General features: G+C 35.5%; 1 protein-coding gene across 1 annotated transcript in view; it reads left to right on the top strand.

The window, feature by feature from the left end:
* LOC134661915 (uncharacterized) overlaps window positions 1–16,570 on the top strand; it is a 77,024-nt gene that overhangs the window by 45,820 nt on the left and 14,634 nt on the right. Inside the window, exons 6-9 of the mRNA XM_063518163.1 lie at window positions 1,657–1,740; window positions 12,703–12,841; window positions 13,454–13,525; window positions 13,899–14,021. Of these exons, the coding sequence (XP_063374233.1) occupies window positions 1,657–1,740; window positions 12,703–12,841; window positions 13,454–13,525; window positions 13,899–14,021 (418 nt within the window). The remainder of the gene's footprint in view (window positions 1–1,656; window positions 1,741–12,702; window positions 12,842–13,453; window positions 13,526–13,898; window positions 14,022–16,570) is intronic.

Genomic DNA, 16,570 nt, shown 5'->3' with positions numbered 1-16,570 from the left:
AAAAACAATAACGTTAGTTAAACATGATAGTGTACGGATTACACTTTTAGTAACAAGATAAAGATACAAATTAAAAGTGGAAAAAGATATACGAGTCGCCGCGCCTATGATTAATAGCTTCTTTACTCCATCTATAAAATTTGTGCGCAAACTGTACAACTATTGCAGTCTTCCCGCGAAACAGCTGTCTTCTGCTTCCAGCAATAATACCCCCAGAGATTTGAAACCAAGGTTTCAATATTCTGTAGTTTATCGAACGACACAAGCTTTTAAGTAAATTGGAAAATATTAAGCGGTTTGCACGTCGAATACGCTAATCAGCAAATTTCATGCATTCACTAAATCCCCCCCTTCACTAATCCGATGGGGAAGAGTAGAAGCCGTGCACTGCGAGACGCTAAGTTTATTTGCTTGTTCCGCAGAAAAAGTTTACAAACAAAATTAACAAAATTAAATATTTAAATTTTTTTGCCGAAGTTTTCAGACGGGAGGGTCTTTAAAATGCCTGTGTGCCAGCTTTCCGGGGACCAACTCCCGCACGACTGAAACGAACCAGCACGATGTGATCTACTATTGGGTCAAACAGAAAACTGTGTTCACGTCTTTCCTGTAGACATACACAAGAGTTAAGGGCTATAAAGGTTAATTTTCTTATTTAACCCTTATCCACGTGAAAAGGTTCTCCTTTTATTTAGAGAACTATGATAAAATCATTACTTACATGCCCACAAGCTGTTAACTATTGCCCACAGGAGAGAAAAATGTACAGTTCGCGCAAACACACTAGTTTTCTCTTGTGTATGTCTACACTGTAGACACCTCGTATTCTGCAGCAGATGTGAGTAATAGGGTCAAATAGAAAACTGTGTTCATGTCTTTCCTGTAGACTCTATGGAAAGACGTGAACACAGTTTTCTGTTTGACCCTATTACTCACATCTGCTGCAGAATACGAGGTCACAATACCATTGGTTGACTTTAATCGAATTTGGGGAGCGATTAGAATGCACCCTTAGCACAGGAGAGACGCAACAGTATCTCGCCCGCGAGATAGACTACCCGTCTTTTTCTACCTGTATCAATTAATTAGTGACAGGTAGTCTAACTCGCGTTTAACCAATCATGTGCTAGCCCGGCGGGTTACTTAATCGTTAAAACGTTTTTAAAGTAACAGATTCACTGAAGTATTATGAAATACGTTTTTTTTAAGTGACGTACTGAATATGGTGTTGAGATTCGCATTTTTAGGGACCTTAACTTTGTATTCTTCATAAAATATGATATCATGCTTTAATATCCCATTAAAATCCTTCCAAATAAGGAGAGTGCCTTGCATTAAATACAGGTCGGTTCGGTCTGTTTTTTTATAACTACGATACCTAATAGTAACAAAGAGCATTTTATCACAATGAAAACGAGTAGCTTGTATTTCAAAAATAGCATTTCGCCATTTTTCACAAATATTCGAGTGACGAAATCGAGCGCTCGATATTCAAAAATCGGCCCCCTTATCAGGGGCATTTGAAGATAATGATTTTCCTACTTAATCGTTTAGTTTAACAGGTCTAAGGGCTGAATTAATGACGAGAACCAAGCATAACCTACACTGTTTTCAAGTTTTGTAAATATTAACTGTACATTGTTTTTTTGTCCACAGATCTACGCGATCATATGCGTTATATCTCAGTTTCAAGAGTACTTGGCGGGCCGCGGGACCGCCGCTTTCGACTTCAATGATCGGGTATGTTAAAGATACTAAAAGTTGATAAAGATTTCCGGATCTGAACTATATTCCGAGCCGCCGACCGAGGTTAGCTAAAAATGCGACAATTTTAAAATGGCAATATTATTCGAGCATTCAAACTCACTTTACCCTTTTTTGGCACTTTTTTAACGGGTTAAGTTTGATAGCATTTCCCAATATTTGGTAGAGGTGCGTACTTTTACCAGACTACTGGTACAGGCACCAAAATTGGAACATTCAAAACTGTGTCAACGAAACTTATATGGAACATAGTTTCAATAATATCCAAAATATTTGTCGAGCGCCGACTTGCGAGCCGAGCCCTTGTATTATCACAAGACCTGTATTGTAGGTATACTCGATATATCCTTACCGATTATCCGTGTCGTCGGCAGAGCTGTAAGCTACACCTGTTCAAATAGTAGGCAGATGTATCGATTTAGTATGTACCTACTATCGCGTTTTATGTCGAGGGCCTAGACCTGGACCCTTTGTTATGAATAACTTTCCCACCGATTCAATAAAAAATAAGTCAAGTGTACCTACTTTAACATGTTAGGAGGATACCTACTAACTAATGATAGGTATGTACTTATAATTATTAGACGATTTTCAAGATACTTAAATCACTATCACTACATAGTATAAAACAAAGTCGCTTCCCGCTGTCTGTCTGTCTGTAATCTATATGTATGCTTAGATCTTTAAAACCACGCAACGGATTTTGATGCGATTTTTAATAGATAGAGTGATTCAAGAGGAAGGTTTATGTATAATTTGTTAACCCGTGCGGAGCCGGGGCGGGTCGCTAGTAATGTATATTTCAAACAGTCAGCCGATTAAAATTTCTTCAATTAAATATGATTAGGCGTCACTGCGTGCTCGAATTTTACAGTGTTTTAGGGTAACGTTAAACAAATAGGCAAGCTTTTATTTCGGCCAGGGTATCCTTATAAGTTATAACATACAACACAAATAAATTGACAAAAACACAAAAACAATAAATGAACATACAACTTAAATAATTAAGCTTTTGTAACAGTTACTTGAGTACGTACACGTGGCTACCATGTCGTACAGTAAGCTTCTAAAAACAGTAGGTACTTACGTAAGTACACTTACCACGAGTTTACTGCGGCCGTTTAAGTTAGCGTCTACGTAAACTAACAAAAAGTGCATGTCACTCGTACTATTTAAGTAACATATTTATATAGTTACGTAATCGCTTGCAAATACGGACGGAAAAAACTCATGGTAATGTTGTGCCGTCCCCGAGAATGTTCTCCGTCTTGTATGGAAACTATTCTCGCTTTTTGACAACCAAGAACTACCGCATAATGTACGGGGCCATGCAGGATTAACCTCAGATGTTAAGGGTGAAGTCTTTATACATCTTCTATTCCTTGCTTTTACTATTTCAAGTCTGTATACTGTGTATTTTGTATACGCCAACCCTGTTAGCACACTCCACTGAACGGAATAATCGCCAGACCATTTCTACAAACCAATTCTACCCTCGGGACGACCGGTTATAACTGTTTTTTAAAATGAATACCGCATTTTAGATCAAAGAGTTTTATAGAGTTTTTTTAGAGTTAGCTTTTGTTATAATTTATGCTCGAAAGATTTATTTAAAAACTTACGTTTTTGCGCCTTATTTTGTGTGTATTTTATGAGTTTACCGAGGAATCGAGATAAATGTTTTTATAAAATACTTATAGGTCAAATATATTCTACTCGTATTTAGGTATTTTATGAAACTGATACAAAATATTTTTATTTGTCATGGCAAATTGAATTGTGATCTCTAACCATTTTAATATTTTTTGAAAAGTTTAGAATTGAGCTACTCGTATGATAATAACTGAAAATGCTAAAGCTATCAAACGTATTGCAAAATTCCACTCGCTAAAGCTCTTATTCTTTAAACGCACGATTCAAATATTGCCAGTGCCACGGGTCTAAGTATTATTGCTACAGACGAGCGGGGACCAAGTGAAGCGTCAAGGTTTTCCAAAGTCAATTAGCTATACTTCGCTATGGCAAAGGGTGTAGTAGGATAGCCTTTGAAAAATTACCCCCAGAGCTTTTAGTTCGAAACTATAACTAAACGATGCCTTTTAGGAAGATAATACTCTGCACAACATTTCAACCCCCTCCGACCCCCTGGGGGTCCGCAATATCCGATAAACCCCAAAACTATTTTATTTTTTTCCTCCAAATCTATAAGACGGACGAATCCCCAATTTTGCTCAAATATTATTGGAACTAAAGGCCATTGTTGGAAAAAATTACAGCTCTCTATCTCATTCCTTTGTAAAAAAAAACAAAATAAAATTTGTAACACCCTGTATAATGACTTCCAGTCTTGGCACATTAACCATATTTTTTTTTAATATTTATTAATGTCTTATCTACGTCATATCCAAAACTCATTCACTTAGCCAGGGTGGAACACTGTGAAATAAATGTAAATGTACCATTTAGTACCTACTTTTACTATGTAACGCAGGCGGCATTACGAGTTAAGTATTAGGTACCTCTATGTGTAAAAACAACTACCTGCCGGCCGAGATGCCCCTCGTGTTTGATTTCAGTTCGCAAAGGTGGTGTTATATAAATTATTAGTATTTATACGAGTAAGTGTTACAGTTAATTTTTTCATTTAACATAACATACCCTCCAGTTTGTAGTCATATACAAGGTGTAACAAAAATAGTGTGGATCCATTTAAGGGCCATAATCAGTATCGTGTTCTGATTAGGAAAAAGTCGAATAAATATATTTAACGGCCTTTGTATGGAGAGTTGGCTGACTTGGACGACCTGCCCCTTAGAAAAAAAATCCTGTCAAAACAATATTCCTTCAATTTTTTCCTCCGAATATGCCTTTAAATTAAACGAATCCCCACCATTTTTGTTACGCCTTGTATATGATTAGGTATAAACTAGAAGTTATGTTAATTGAAAAAATAACTAGAAACACTTTCTCGAATAAATACTAATGAGTTTCATTCATATTATTTATCACCACCTTTGCGAATTGAAATCGCACACGAGTAGCGTCTTGGTCGTCAGCCGGCAGGCTGTTATTTTTCTAGATTCCTACGAGTATTCTAATAATGCCGCCTGCGTTACATAGTAAAAGTAGTTACTAAATGGTACATTTACATTGATTTCACAGTGTTCTACCCTTGCTAAGCGGATTCATTTTGGATATGACGTATATAAGACGTTAGTACAAATTTAAAGAAAAAATGGTGTTTGTGCCAAGACTGGAAGTCATTATACAGGGTGTTACAAATTTTATTTTGATTTTTTTTTACAAAGGATTGAGATAAAGAGCTGTAATTTTATCCATTAATGGCCTTTAGTTCCTTAAATATTTGAGCAAAATTGGGGATTTGTCCGTCTCATAGATTTGGAGGAAAATAATAAAATAGTTTTAGGGTTTATCGGGTATTGTGGACCCCCAGGGGGTCGGAGGGGGTTGAAATTGTGTGCAGTGTATTATTCTCTTAAAAGGCATCGTTTGGTTATAGTTTCGAACCGAAAGCTCTGGGGGCAATTTTAAAAGGCTATCCTGCTACACCCTTTGCATGCTAATCTTAAAATCTCCGCCTTGGGATTGGATGGGGGATCATCTTTCAAAAACTTTTAGTCGCTCTAAGGCTTTGTTTAGGCGTGTACATACCTACACCGTGTCCAATAACTCCGAATACAGTACAAATATTGCATAACCTCCTAAGGCCCTAGGTCCTACCCATAGTACTTATTAACTTTCTTATTCAGACCCAGCTTCTACAACAATTGTGTAGTCATAGCGTACCACGGTCCTACCAGTAGGACTTAATAGAAAACCCATTTCAAATTTTGCGCTTATCGAAATTGGCGTGTACGAACTTCTAAAGGACTGTTTTGTTTTGTCTGTGAGTCCTTTAACAAGTTCGTAAAAAAAATCAAAGTGCTGTACAAGGTGCTGTATAAGTACAATAACATTAAAAAAAGTCTTTTAAGAGTTTTAAGTACTTGGGTCTGTATGAGTATAAAACAATAGTACTACTGGTAGGACTACGGGCCGTACTGACTACATACTCAATTTTTCGTTGCGCTTTAGGAGGATAAAATAAATGTACGATGAATACTACAATTTAAATTATATTTTATGAATGGCACACTTATAATATAATATGTAGGTAATGGTAATAGCATATACCTATAATACAAGTAGTCAACGTTATTGTCGAATATGTCAGTACCTATTTATTACCCTTTAAAATGTTTATAGTCTAAGTTACATAAGTATGATGTGGATGATGTGGACTTTAAATAAATAATTAATTTAAAATATACCTACGAATACTCGATAATGAAAAAGCCCTATAGGACTTTTTATTTATCTCAAAACCAAATTCCGGATGTTTCTTAAAAAGTGTATCTATCAATTTGAAAAAAAAAGTAAACAATATGTTCTAATGTATATTTCAGCGCAAACTAGGTAATTAGAATATTTTAGTATTTCCGAAAAATAATTAAAATTGTCAGTAAAAACTATTTTCAAATGTGTCTTCTTTACCTACCTACTGACAAAATTGGTTTAATAGACTATATTTCTGATATTTTGGTGTGTAAACCACTTTTTACTTCAACACTTGATTAAATACCTATCTAAACATTGACTTGTATGAAAATAAAGATCTTAATTAAAGAAAATGTACCTAAACCTTATTATTAATTTATTAGGTTGTTACTCGTATCTTCTTACCTTGGGTAAGAACCTTTCTATCCTCACTAAGTATACAGGGTGATTCATAGACGTGAGCAAGACTAAGCCTACACAATCAGTAAATGTAAGAATCTTTCACCACAAATTTTAAGTAAAACAATTACGCTTTTTTCTGTTGTTAGGTATACTTTTTGGTAAGGACAAATTTAATTATCTACAATCATGGATACCCTACAACATTTAATTAACAAAGATAAAACCTTTTTAACCGTTATGACAGCACTTTGAGTATGAAGAAAATAAAATGTCACACTTGAGTGTGATACGATTTTTCAAAAGTAACCAGACTCCGATGACATTCAATTTGGCACTTGTTATGGATAAAACAAAGAGGGTGAACATAAATGTCGTAAATAAATTAAAACTTTTTTTTAAACAGTATAAAACAAATTAAAGTTAATCTCACAAATATTGGTACGAAACAGTTGTTTATAACCTACTGTATGCGTAGGCTTGATCCTGCTCACGTCTCCTGAATCACCCTGTATTATATTGTAATAATTTTCGTAGCCCCAAAATAGCGGATGCCCGCATTCGCACCGGATATTTTATTATAGCAATTTTGCTCAATAAAGTTTAGTTTGCCCGTAACGTGTACTACTACGTTATTTATGGTCGGCGTGTATTAAAAAATATATATTTCGACACTTGTGGCGGAGCGCCCATAGAACTCGGTCACCACATGCTAGGGTATTTTGTGACAGTTGAATCCTTTAAACATTAAGTGCCTAGAAAGTCGCATTTTTTTTTTCAGAGATACAGCTGTAAATAATAAGCGAATACCTGTTACTTTGCGTCTTTATTTTCGGACAAAAATAGTTTAGTACGTGTTCGATCCAGTATCTAAAGGTACTTGCGGTTAAGCACCATTGTATGAACATTTAAGTCACGCTTGGCCACCTCAAAGCTATACTTTGACTGTCCTTCTTGATGAATGTCATATACGATTAATAATAATAATGTACGAGTACGTCAGGCATTTATTAAGTACCTACTTTTCTTATTACAGTCAAGACATACTAAATAACCATATTACAAACAACCTATTTGGAACTACATAGATATTAGACAGCATGGCTATCCCTCATTATGTATGAGCTGTCGACAGGCTGTGGCCATATTGATGGATTGGACAGCTTCGCAGACTCGACAGGCCTTACACTACGGCTCGAACGGGCCAATGTCTAGCGTCTGTTACATATAACTATATAACAGACGCTAGAGACTGACCCGTGAATTGAAAATGAATTTAATTTTTTCAAGCAAAATGTGAGACAAAAAAACACACATTGGCCAAAGAAATTGGACAGGTGGAATACCACCCTTACGTAAGTTTTGATAATTCCTTATTGTGTTACCAAGACTTCACGGAGACGGCTAGTTTTTTACTTCCTATAATCCTTTTTATTTTGAATAACACCTCTTCCTACATTAAATATAAGTAATAATCTTATCACATTAAGAACTTTTTTATAAAATACGTTGAATTCCGCACGTGAGCATTTGAGGAAAATTTAGAACGATTCCTGGAAATTGAAGTTGTTGCATACACGGAGCCAGGTCTAATTTTGTCTCAAAACGTATGCCCGAAGTGCGAATTCAGCTAGAATAGTGTAATTGTGGCCGCGGTAAGCTCTATTGATCAAAACAAAAGCCTATTCCCAAATCCCTTATTGCCGTAATATCGCCGTCTGTCTCTCTCGGCAGGGGAATAACGAGACAAAGACTTTCCCTATTCGCCTGGTGTACCTGTAGGTGTGGGGCTCTATGGTTTGTGATGGCACATTTATGCGTCGATCGATACCGACCGTGACCGTTTACCCTCGCTTTTCAAACTGACTTTCAAAAAAGGATGTTCTCTTTTCGACTGCTTGTTTGCTCAGTTGAAAAGTGTTGAATTTGAGAATGCAAAAACTAGCTAATTTATTATTTAATGTGAGTATTTTTTGTAATTTTAATGTACAGTTCAGGTTCAAGTAATGTTTGGATAGTACTTAGGTTTTTTACAACTGGGGGCCGATTTTTGAATTTCGACCGCTCGATTTTGTCACTCGAAAATCGGTGGAAAACGACGAAGTGGTAATTTTTGAAATTCGAGCGATAGAAATTGGGAATCTAGTGGTATTGACCACTCGTTTTCAATTCTATTGGTAGAATTTACATGCCTACTAGTGGAGATATTACTGAATAAAATACACGAAATCGAGCGGTCGAATTTCAAAAATGGGTCCCCTGAGATTGAAATGATACTTATCTACACTTAAAACTTAGATACAGATTTAGAACTTAGATTCAGTTAATAAAAATCGAGTATTACCTAGCTACTACCTACTATACTATTTTAAAGTCTGAATAGTCCTTTTTTAATCGGTGTCTACTGGGAATATTTATTTTCCCTTTAAAAGCATCGCCATTTGTCGTAGTCAGATCGAAGCGATGGGAATAGCTTGTAATTATATTAATTTGAAAGCTAGTAACCAACTTGAAATTCCTTAAGGTTGAACCAGAAAAAATACTTCAATGTTTCTAAACTATGCGAATTAATGTACAAATGCCTCTCACAATATAAAAAAAATATAGGCCAGCAGGGGGCCGATTTTTGAATTTCGACCACTCGATTTTGTGTATATCGTTAATTAATATCTCCACTACTGGGCATTTAAATTCTACTAATATAATTGAAATCGAGTGGTCAATACCAATAGATTCCAAATTTCGATTGCTCGTATTTCAAAAATTAGCATTTCGCCGTTTTCCACCGATTTTCGAGTGACGAAATCGAGCGATCGAAATTAAAAAATCGGCCCCCTGTCCAGCCCTCTTAGCTCATGAAATATAGACAAACAAAAGTGTCAATTTTATTTGGCTCTCTTGAAAAGTTGACTTCATCAACATATGAATGCGTTATTTCTTTTTTAGAGTTTATACAGAAAATACAGGCAAAATCGGACAGAACATTAAAAAACATTAAAAAATCTTTTGCGTTGTTGCATAATAACTAGATATATATAAAAATGAACTAACAACAACATGTTTCTAAAAGACTGAAAGTATGTTTATTATTCGCATAATAAATGGTTCAACTCGCTGCCATAAAACCCAACTTTCGAACAATTTAGCAATTTAGTTGTCTATTCTTCGACCCCTGCATGCCGAGAGTTGTTAGCTCATAAATGGTATTCCGGCCACAGAATATTAATACATATTTTTATCGTTTCTAGTTGTGTTTATTATATAAAATATATTCAGGGTTAATAAATACGAGGTACACATATTTAACAATTTAATTTATAAGATAGACTCATACACTACAGTGAATAATGAAAAAAAAAACTTTTATTTGCTCTAAATCATTAAATTATGAATATACTCAGTTTATTACTTCATAAGATATGTTTTGGACCAGCGAAGTGTGAATATATTATTATAATCAATATATAAGAATTTCATATATAGCTAAAGAAGAGACGCTTATCACATCGATTTTTCGTACATGTACCTAATTGTACGCGTGCAATAGAGATATCAACAGGCGGGATGTACGAAAATTTATAAGGAAAGCGTCTCGGCTTTATAACACAAACATTTTTACAGTACATATTGGGGCTACTTTTCCGCACTAGTGCGTAAAATAGCACTTTTCGTGCGTATGTCGAAACTTTAAAGTGCCATATGTACTGTAAAACGTTGTTCGATACACGTGCGAATAGGTAATTCGCAACTCGTGTCGATTTAAAACACTCCCTTCGGTCGTGTTTTAATTTATCGCCACTGGTTTCGGATTTCCTCTTTTTCGCACTTGTATCGAAAAGAACTATTTTATTAAAGCATGAGCTTTTGTTTTTTTATAGCATAGGGGAAGCTGTTTTACCTCGGACAGTTTTTTCTTTTATGAATTTTAGAAAAGAATTATTGTTTATCCGAATCTTATAAGATACATTAATAAACTATCTATTACGATATAAAATTTAAAAATCAGTTTATATATTTTGATGGGATACGTTGACGAAAAAAAAGGGAAAAGTGTCCAAGGAACAACACCCCTGATGTACCTTGGTCATTTCCCGTTGTACCTCGGACATGATAATTTTAATTAATTTATTTATAATTTAATCATAGAAAAAATATTTATATATGGAATCACAGATATTTTTAGCATATTTACGCAATTGAATAGATTTTTCTAGTACAATTACCTTCGAAAAATATACTTAGCCTTGGAGGATACAACTAAACGGAGTAGCCATTAACAGGCTTTCCCCTCTGTCGAAAATAGGCGGCCAACGGTCATACACAATGTATGGACTGACGTTTATCTGACATGTTACGTTACGTTATGTTACGCATACATTTGACGTTCCCCTCCCCCGCAAAAATCGGCAGACTGTTTTGTACAGAAAATTACAGACATGGCGTCTCCGTTTGATTATATCCTCCAAGTACTTAGCAATGGTAAATTTTTATTTTTGCCTAAAACATTTTATGCATTGTTTCTAAAATTGATTACTTGGTAACTTATAACGCATATAACTAATAATTATAAATACGGCAAATATGAAACCCTAAGTTAAAAAAAAAAATTCAGTAAGTAGCAAGTACGGGCCAAGGTACAACCTATTTTCGTTGTCCGAGGTACAACAAAGCAACTTTTTGGATAAGTAAGCTTGGTAATTAGCACTTCCAATTAAGATTAGGCTGAAATGATCCTACCATCGAGTACCTAATTAACTTAAGTTTAACTTATTATATTAAGTTTTACTATTTATTAGCAAAACATGAAATAATCATCCTTGATGTGTTCGAAATACTGACTTTTCATAACACAATTTATATTTTAATTTTTTTCTTGAGTTACCAGCCGCTCCCAAGTTTCATTGATAGCTTGTTTTTTATACTTAATAATAATGTTTCAAATAATATAAATGAAATATTTCAATAACCGTGGCAATGTGGAAATATTGCCACCTGTCCGAGGTAAAACCATGTCCAAGGTACAACAGTTTCCCCTAACCTTATAGATACACCGTAAGTACTTGCGAGTATTTCAGTCGTGTTTTTAACGTGATAATTTTGTATGTAAAAGTTGTAATCAATGTGGGATTCTTTTTATATTAGGTATATATGTTTGTTTAGGTATATTTCTCCGTTTGACATCACTAAATAATATAAGGATTCGCCACTAACCAATAAATTTCGTGTTTTAACTCTAAAAAAATGGGGCCGTCATTTTGATATAGGGCAAACAGGCGTGAAAGGTTACGTTACGCAGCAAGAATCGAACGAATTTCACAATTCCGTGGCCCCAGGTGAAACGATCAAGTATATCAGAGATACAAAAGGACTTAGTGCCTTATTCTAGTAGCGCTCCTGAATTTTAATACGGCCGAAACCAACCGGGCTCTCTGAGTCACGGTAGCAAAATAATTGAACTGTCGCAACCGATTTTCATTTCTAAAGCTTTACTAGTAAGTTTCATTATAAATTGCATCCAAAATTGTGCGGATCTGTTCGCGTTTACGCTATAAGAGGATAGAAAATTCGGTAACAAAAAATGCCTGCTGACACCGATGGCTTGCTAACTGCCGGTTGTTAAAAGGGTAGGTATATTATGCGGTCGGGTCGCGTTAAGTGATTATGGCAATCTACTCTTTAACAAGCTTTCTAGTGTGGTAGGCTTGAAATATACCATTTTATATTTTGTTATATTTCCCTCGTGTTGGTATCCTCTAGTTAATCTAATAATATATATATATATATATATATATATATATATATATATATATACTAGGGCTCGGGTTGATATTTCAGGAAACGAGATTGCTTGTTACTTCGACCAAACCGTTTTGAGTGAAAACGAGTTATTCCTTAGTTAAAACTAATTTCTGGTAACGCTTTGGTGAAAACGCGTTTTCACCAGTCAAAACTAGTTTTCCGAAACGTCGTGATGAAAACTGATTTAAACTGGATTTTTTCAATCAAACCTAGTTTTCGTAAAGTGCTTTCGTGAAAACTAGTGGTGACTAATTGTTCAAAAATGTATTGCATTGAATTATGTCAGTTTCTTTGGTTTGGATGAAACCAGCTAAAAAGTATTTTCAGTGCTTCAGAAAATAACCTCAAAATCATAAGAGAATACCTATGCGTTGTAAATAATTAGTTTTCTTCTTGTTGCAGCAACTAGCATCAGTGCAATACACCGCCACAGCTCAGCACACTACCACGACTAGTTCCGGCGGGCGGCGGCGCTCCGCTGGCCGCCCCATGCCGAGCCGGTGCGACCCGGAGGAGTTCTCTGAAGCGCCCAAATCTATTGGTAACATTTGAAATAGAAATACTTTATTGGCAAACTGTGTACAAAAGATGACAATTTTAAGAATTTTATAATTGAATAGAATAGAATCGTTTATTGCGAAATATGGTACATAATAAAGTTGTTACCTACAATGAAATTTCTGGAACACATGGCACCCTCGTAGGGCACTGCAAATTAATTTTATATCTAGTTATATATGGAACAATTTTTTAAACTAAATAGTGTTTGTGCATAAATCCTTTTTATCATTTTACCATACCTACCATAAAAATACCATACTATAAAAAATGTACCATAACATTGTCCCAACAGTTACCCAGGAGCATGGGCGTGCAATGTTTACTTACATCTATTTAATAATATAATAATCTAAAATGGTAACCTTGTAAATTTGATAGCATATATACTACCTAGTCGTATTCAAACATTTGGTATTACTCGTTTAGCATCCACTCTCATAATTTGCCGGAACCGTTTCAAACAATCCAGCGTTATTACCGATTCAGTAGCCATTCAGAATTCATTGTTTTCGTCGAATTGAGATCGATTGTGTCGATTTGGTAATATATTTTTTGTACATAAAATAGTACAACGTGGTTGAACTTATTGCAGCGCGCGGGAGCCGACCGATGCCGAGTCGACACGACCCAGAAGAATTCTCAGAAGCACCCACAAAGGCTATAAGTAAGATTTACTTACACTTTCAGATTCTACAGGCAACTAAAGGGCCTACCGCGAATTCGTCATGTTCCTCTATCTTGCATATTCGGCCAATAGAAAGGCAAATGCATACCTAGAAGAACGAACGAATGAAATGGTTCGCATTAGGTACGCCATCAATTTACAACCGTATCTACATTCTTACTTGTAGCTGCAAGTTTAAGTCCTTCAATAGTAGCAAAAAAATCACGGTCGATGCTCCTCATTCCAGGCTGAAATTTTAGCCTAGAACTTATTATTTGTGCACTAAGGTAAAATTTTCCCCAGAATTAGTACGAGTGTGAACTAGGGCACCGATACATCTTTCTAGTTTGAGTGACAGCAGGCGTTGTTTCAGCCTCGGTGCTGTCCAAGCCCAGCCGTTCGGCGGTCAAGAAACACGTGCAGTTTCCCGACGAGGCCAGCACCATCGAGGAGGCGCCGGAGATCGCCACGCCTCAAGAGGAAGCTGAGAAACCTGGTCAGTTCCTTCCACAGACTACACAGATTCCGCATTATGAAGCGTTTATAAAGAGCATCACGGGGACACAACCTATAGTTACAGTCACGCTCCGTGATTGTTATGCCATTTAGGGTTCTAGCTAAATTGGAAATTCCATAGCGGAAGTATTGAAAAACCAATTTACCTAGGACCCTAAATGCCTCAACAACCGCGGAGCGTGATGGTGCCTATAGGTATACATTTTTATATTTTGTGAAGTGCTATGATTTGAGCAGCACAACTGAGTGTTATTCTACACCAATTTATAGCACAACAGTCTGGACTTATGAATGTATCTGGATACACCAGCATAATTTTTAATTTATGTGAGTACTGGGCCCGTTTCTCAAAAGCTTGTAATTTGTAATACAAGTGGAAGTCCCGTTTTAACATCTTTTGTTAGAAAAGGACTTCCTTTCCTTTCCTTGGTATTACGAGTTACAAGCTTTTGATAAAAAGGGCACTGGTACTTAAACTACGTAGGTAATTTTATTGTGGGCTCAATCATAGGGAAAAAATACATAGATTGCTCACTCCATACATCAGTTTTGATACCAAAAAGACTATTAATTTCAGTGTCTACATCTAGCATCGAGTAGCGGAACTCTCAGTACTGACATTGACAATAGTCTTATGCTCAACAACATAAGACTTTCCGGTCGGTGCTACATCTATTGTCAAGTAGCAGTACTGATAGTTCAGCTACTCGATGCTAGATGTAGACACTGAAATTAATAGTGTTTTTGGTATCAAAACTGATGTATGGAGTAAGCACTCTTGTCTTACTATATTCCTCTATGGCTCAACTGAAATAAGCGGTCGCACTCGCATACTAAATTTGTACGAGAGCATTTATGTGTGGTCACCTCGATTCTGTTATTGTGCTCCGTCTAGTGTTTGAGATGCCCTGTGGTTCCTGTTCCTTCTTAACTTTACTTGTTAAAGCACAGAACTGACAGTAACTACATTGCTCAACTGTTTTCCAGGCGATCTAGCATGAGTTACGTTCTCGCGCGCGACTCCATACATCTTGCGCGACTTCAAATATAGAGTCGCGCGCGAGAACGCAACTCATGCTAGACCGCCTGGTAGCAACATAACGGTTTACTTCTCTACGGGGAGAAAGAAAAAGAGCAAGAATCCATTTTTAATTAGCTGCAGTAAATTAAAATTTCTGCACCAGACACTGACATTCACAATCATGTTCATATATTTCTCGAATGAAAAGTAACGTTATATTTACTGCGATTTTTACCTAGAAATGTAATGTACAATATTTCTGTAAGACCGAGATTTGCTCGGAAAACATATAAAAACCGTAAACTGGGGCTATTCGGTACAATTTTTGGAGTAAAACATCAATAACTCCATCTTTTATTTCAAAAATATTTTTTTATATATTTTTAATGGATAAAACGCATCTTTCTCCATCATTGTATGTACTACACATGTTTGAATTGTTAACACAGAATGAGTAACGTTTTTTTAAAGAGGTGTCTCTCACTGGTTTTTACTTAATTTTCAAGCTTGTGTTGTTTTAAACGTGACTGTGTCTATTTGAGACGCTTTAGAAACGACCGCCTAAGGAAATAATAACAGGGTGACCACAATTTTCTAATAAATATCGGGACAAAAAAAATCACAAAGTTATGCACACTAAACAAGATTTCCGAAAATCAATTTTTTGCTGTAAAATGCCTTTTATTTAACTATATTCACATGTAGGTATATGTACCTAAAATGTGTGCCTTTATAATTATATAAAACTAACGTGTTTGACAGCAGTAAATCAATTTAAAAAAAGAATAAACGGAGATAATCTGAATATATATTTTAGTCAAATCAAGATGGAATATTTTTCTTTTCCTGTCTCTAAATCTTTATAAAAAAGTTACAAAGTCTATTTGGTAAATCTATATGGTTCTTAAATAATAACAGGCATGAATAGCAGTGTCGAAAACAGTCCTATCGTTCGCAAATTAACTTTTTGTTACAGTCTACAAAAAACATATGAAACGTAACTAATGCCTCTTAAGTACATGACATGTAGGGTAGATTTTTGTCCTAGGGCTATGATATAGTATATCTTTATTTTGCAGCATTATCCCGTTAAAAATAAAGCATGTACAACCTACCTTCATAGAAATGTTTACAAGGTATTTGGTACTTGAAACTAATTAACCCCAAAAATCGTCTTAAAAAGCCCCACTTCATAAAATCGATAAAATTTAATGCAAAATAAAGGCCTAAAATTATGCCATATAGCTTAAAAGAATCCCAAGAATGTGTACTATTAGGTAGGTACATTTAAAGAAGCTTTAACCTACCAAGAACCGAAATCTGAATAGAAGTAGGACGAGGTTATATCGCACTGATTTTGCAACAATACACACAAAAAAATTTTTCAGCGCGTGTGTGAAATCCTCGGCGTCATTGTATTGTAGCCACTAACCAAGACTACATTAGATTGACTATTGTCAGACGAAGATCCACGTTTCTACCAGGGCCATGAAAGAAAATATATGGGT

This window comes from Cydia amplana, chromosome Z, assembly GCF_948474715.1.
Source record: "Cydia amplana chromosome Z, ilCydAmpl1.1, whole genome shotgun sequence".
Classification (NCBI taxonomy): Eukaryota; Metazoa; Arthropoda; class Insecta; order Lepidoptera; family Tortricidae; genus Cydia; species Cydia amplana.
This window is presented reverse-complemented; position numbering and strand designations above follow the sequence as displayed.